This window comes from Raphanus sativus, unplaced genomic scaffold (genome assembly GCF_000801105.2).
Source record: "Raphanus sativus cultivar WK10039 unplaced genomic scaffold, ASM80110v3 Scaffold2413, whole genome shotgun sequence".
NCBI lineage: Eukaryota > Viridiplantae > Streptophyta > Magnoliopsida > Brassicales > Brassicaceae > Raphanus > Raphanus sativus.
In genome coordinates, this window is record NW_026617721.1 from 3,533 (window position 1) to 7,789 (window position 4,257).

General features: G+C 37.7%; 1 protein-coding gene across 1 annotated transcript; it reads right to left on the reverse strand.

Moving 5' to 3' along the window:
* Positions 1 to 357: 357 nt before the first annotated feature.
* On the reverse strand, positions 358 to 2,214 carry LOC108838744 (uncharacterized). The gene is made up of 2 exons (XM_057000200.1): positions 2,116 to 2,214; positions 358 to 1,997 (listed from the first exon to the last, which is right to left on the reverse strand). The coding sequence occupies exon 2, from the start codon at positions 1,974 to 1,976 to the stop codon at positions 504 to 506; it is 1,473 nt and encodes a 490-aa protein (XP_056856180.1). The 5' UTR covers positions 1,977 to 1,997; positions 2,116 to 2,214; the 3' UTR covers positions 358 to 503.
* Between the last annotated feature and the right edge of the window lie 2,043 nt (positions 2,215 to 4,257).

Genomic DNA, 4,257 nt, shown 5'->3' on the forward strand with positions numbered 1-4,257 from the left:
GGTGATACAAAGATCAGGTGAATAATTCCTAATAGTGCTGTGAAGATTAGGTGGTGATAGCCTAATGATGGTACATAACTCAGGTGATTAAATTCTAATCCCACAGCAAAATTACATGAAGAGTCTTGTTGGTTTGTTGGTGAATACGGTGGATATAAGACGTGTGTGGCATTTTGTTGAAGGTTAGAGGTCAAATAATTTATGTGGTATTTGGATTTTTTGTCCATAAAGTGTATATATAACATTCACACATTTGTTGTTGAACATGAACACTGAGTGACTCCCAGATCTCTGTTTCGTTCGATAATTGAATCTCTGATTGAAACGCAACTAAACCTTTTCTAAAGATGGTGTCACTTTCTCGAAACTTGACTAGTAAAAAAAGTAAAAGACGTCCTTACACAAAAGAGAGATTCAAAATCTTGAACAAAACACAAAATATTACATGAAAGGATATAAAAAAAAAAAAATACCGGTGCTCTGAGATACGTTTAGTATTACTCTTAAAGAGGAATAGAAGATGGACCAGAAACAGCAACAGCTTTCTGAGCACGCTGCGTTTCAAACCTATAAAGCTCCTTCGTCTCTTTCTTCATCTTCCTCGCTTCCCTCTTCTCTGTTTTCACAGCAGCTTTCCTCTCTTTCTTCTCCTCTTTCGTCTCTTCCCCGTGAGCCTTCCTCTTGACCGGTTCAGCTTTCGGTTTGACACTGCTTGTTTGCTCAGCTCTCCTACCGGGTAAAAACTCAACCGGAAGCTTCTCTTTGCCTTGGAGGGTAATGATTCTACTACCACTCCCATTCACACTCTTTGCCTTAGCTAGTGCTTCGCTCAGCTTCTTCCTAGCTCTCTCCGGATCACAGATTCTTCCAGGGTGGTTATCAAGATTCGAGTACGTAGTGACTATGGTCTCGCAATCCCACTTCTCGCTCTCGTCGCTGCTCTCTTCCACCACCTCCACAAACTCATCTTCATTGCCGTTAACCAAATCCTCACCGTACTGCACAGATCTTCGGATGATGTTCTCTAGCTCCTCTTTGTCTTTCACATTGTCACTGTTCTTCAACAGATCCGCTGGGTTCATATACTTCTCATCATCAAGCTCGTAACCTTTCGGCTTCTCGTAAATAAAATTATTACCAACGGTCTGAGCATTGAACTCTTCTTCTTCTTCTCCCTCTTGGTAACCATCATTGTCTTCACTCTCACTTCCATACTCATTAAGTTCAAGCTGATCAAACATCTCATCAATCTGACGCATAACTCTCGGCTTGCTCTCAACAACAACAGGTCTCTCATCAGCAAACTCCACCATCACCTCCTCATTACCCTCTCCCTCTTGAGCTTGAACGACAAAATCCTCCTCCAAATCCTCAACATCAGAACCAAACTCAGACCCATCGCTATCCTCAAGCAAAGCCGCCACTTCAGGATCAATAGCCTTCTTCACCTTCACATTAACAGTCTTGGACGCCACGCTATACATCAACTTATCATCATCACCACCACCATCCTCCACCACCACACCAGAGACCTTCACGCGAGAAGCATCATAAGCCTTGACGTCGTCACGAGGAAGATACTCGCCTTCGAACTTAGGGTTCGAGTAGAAGTTAGAACCGCCGCCAGTGTTCTTGATCTCTCTCAAATGGTCCAAGTAGTTATACCCATCGTCAGGGTAACCCAGCTCGAGAATCTCCTTCCTCACGTGAGCAGGCAAAGGGTTGTTGCTGCTGCTGCTCGAACCCGCGAAGCTGGAGTAGCCGTAAGCCAACTCTTCTTCTCCTTCTTCTTCAGGGGCATCATCGAACTGTGAGTTGTCTTCGGTGAAACCGTTGATGTTGACAGGGTTCTGGTCGACTCGTAAGAAGATCTTATCGCCTCCGGGAGCGTCGCTGTATAATGGGTCTGAGGTGTCGCGAGGGCAGAGCTCGAAAGTCGCCGCCTTTTTCTTGTCGATGAACTTCTTCTTCCCCATGATGATTGTCGTCTGTGTGAGCTACAAAACTAATAAAGGTCAGATCTTTGCAACTAGGGTTTTGTCTATCGATCGGAGCTAAGCCTAGGAAAGATGATTAAGCAGCACTGGGATGAGAAGAGAGATGAAGAGAGCTTACCTGAGAGTTTGAGAGAGAGAGAGAGAGAGAGAGAGAGAGAGAGGCGCAGAGAGATGATGAATGACGGAAAGGAAACGCCTTTGAAGCTATTTAGGGTTTAAGATAGACAAAACGCTGCGTTTTGAGAAAATATAATAATGTGATATACCCTGCAAATCATTCAGGGTCCTCTTATTCTCTTTACACAATTAGAGTCTTATTTTGCTAAAAAGGTATAAATATTAGGGTCCTAGTTTATAAATTTAAAACAATGTAACAAAAGTTTGGATCAACTCAGCATAAGGCCTTTAATACAATTTGAGCCGGGCCTGGATGTGGTAGGCATTAGACTTTTGCCACTCGCAAGATACAAATGTCAAGTCACGCAATGTTATGAATGCTCAAAGTTCGCCTAATAGTTTAAGGGACTCTCTGCTCAGTTTTATCATCCAACATCCGTGTTTTGTTATCGCATTTTTTTATATCTAAACTATATAGAATATATGGAGTCATTATGAATAGCTAAGCTTGATCAAATGTTATCTCATATGTCAGATATTTCAAGGGACCCGAAGTTCTAGTGGATTTATAGGACTATGACTATTCTTTGGACTCGTGGAGCCTCAATCAGTTGCATATTTGCTGGTATGGTGAGTGCTATGCTACATTTATATAATCATCTCAGAATCAGGATGTTTCGAAGTTGATCCCAATTGAAACCATTCACCTGGTAGACATGTTGATTAACAGAATAGCTCTGAAAACATTTTTTTGCGCCACCGTTTCATAACACATTTCATATATGTCAAGATCTCATACTAGTTACTTGTAAGTTTTTAATTATAGGAAACATAAATTACCAAACGAAGTATTTTATTTTATTGGAGGAAATAGAACAACTTATTGGAAACTATTAAAACTAAGATCAAACTGAATCATTTTTTTTGTAAACTAAAAGAGCAAACTGAATCATGCATAATAGAAAACAGTTCTTCATCTTCTCACACTTTAGGACTCGTTTATATGACGATTCAAATCAGTCCAATCTCTATGGCCCATCAAAGTCTAGACCAGCTATAGAAAATCAGGTATTTCTTATAACTAAACTAACTAGTTTTTCACCTTTTTATCTTCTCACAAAAACTCACAGCGTCGAATTTATGCAAAATTCAAACCGTCATGAAGTTCTCATATCAGAACACCCCGATTTTAAGTTAATATTTTCTGATTTAATAGTGTCATTGGTGAAATGAACCATTAGTTTGTTAGTCTTACATGTAAATATAAACTGAAAGTTACTCAAAACTCTTCTTTAGAACTCCATTATATTTTCTTTCTTCATTTTATTATTTTTCTTTGTTTAGTGATGAAAAACACTTAACGAGAATCTCCCAATGAAAATACTCTAATATTGTGTGTAGTTATTTTTTGCGAAAATACTACAGCAATTTGCCTTAAGGTCTTCTCAGGTACATTCACCTAATTTCTTCTCCTCACAAGGGTATTATCCTAATTGTTTCTTCTCGATAAAGGTGCTCTAATGTTCAGAGATTTACTACGTTTTCTCTTTAGAAACAAAAATACATTTGACTTTTTACCATAGTTTATGTCCCTAATGTAACTGTGTTTTACAATCCAGGTGACTGATTACCAAGACAAGCTACTCAGCTATTAAAATGGGCAAAAAATGCCAAATCGAAAAGCAAAATTGAAGTAATTTTAATAAAAATATACAACGGTTTTATAAACGACTGTAGAAAGATTAAAAATGGGTTAAAAGGTTTCTAATATGTTGATGGATGATCAAATATAAAATAGTTGAAAATTATAAAGTAAAAAATTGAGCAAAAAATGGTAAATTTAAAAGAAAAATTAAAGTATTTTTTAATCAAAACATACAAAAAATTTATAAACAATGCATACAACTGTTTAGATATGTGTAAGTTATATTATGATTTTGGAAGCAAATAAATATGACTCGTGATGAATATTATTCATATTAATGAAAAATATTGGTTCTCTTTAACGGCATATTATAGTTTATCTCATCATATATATAAGACTGAAAATACTCATAGCCAGTTACACATTACAATTATTTCAAACCTTAACATCAATTGTCTGCAGGGTAGCATTTCATTGTTGGAATAAACCTATTTTTAG

What these genes read in the sequence shown, in the direction of transcription:
- LOC108838744 (XM_057000200.1), bottom strand. Translation starts at nt 1,976, where the DNA reads ATGGGGAAGAAGAAGTTCATCGACAAGAAAAAGGCGGCGACTTTCGAG.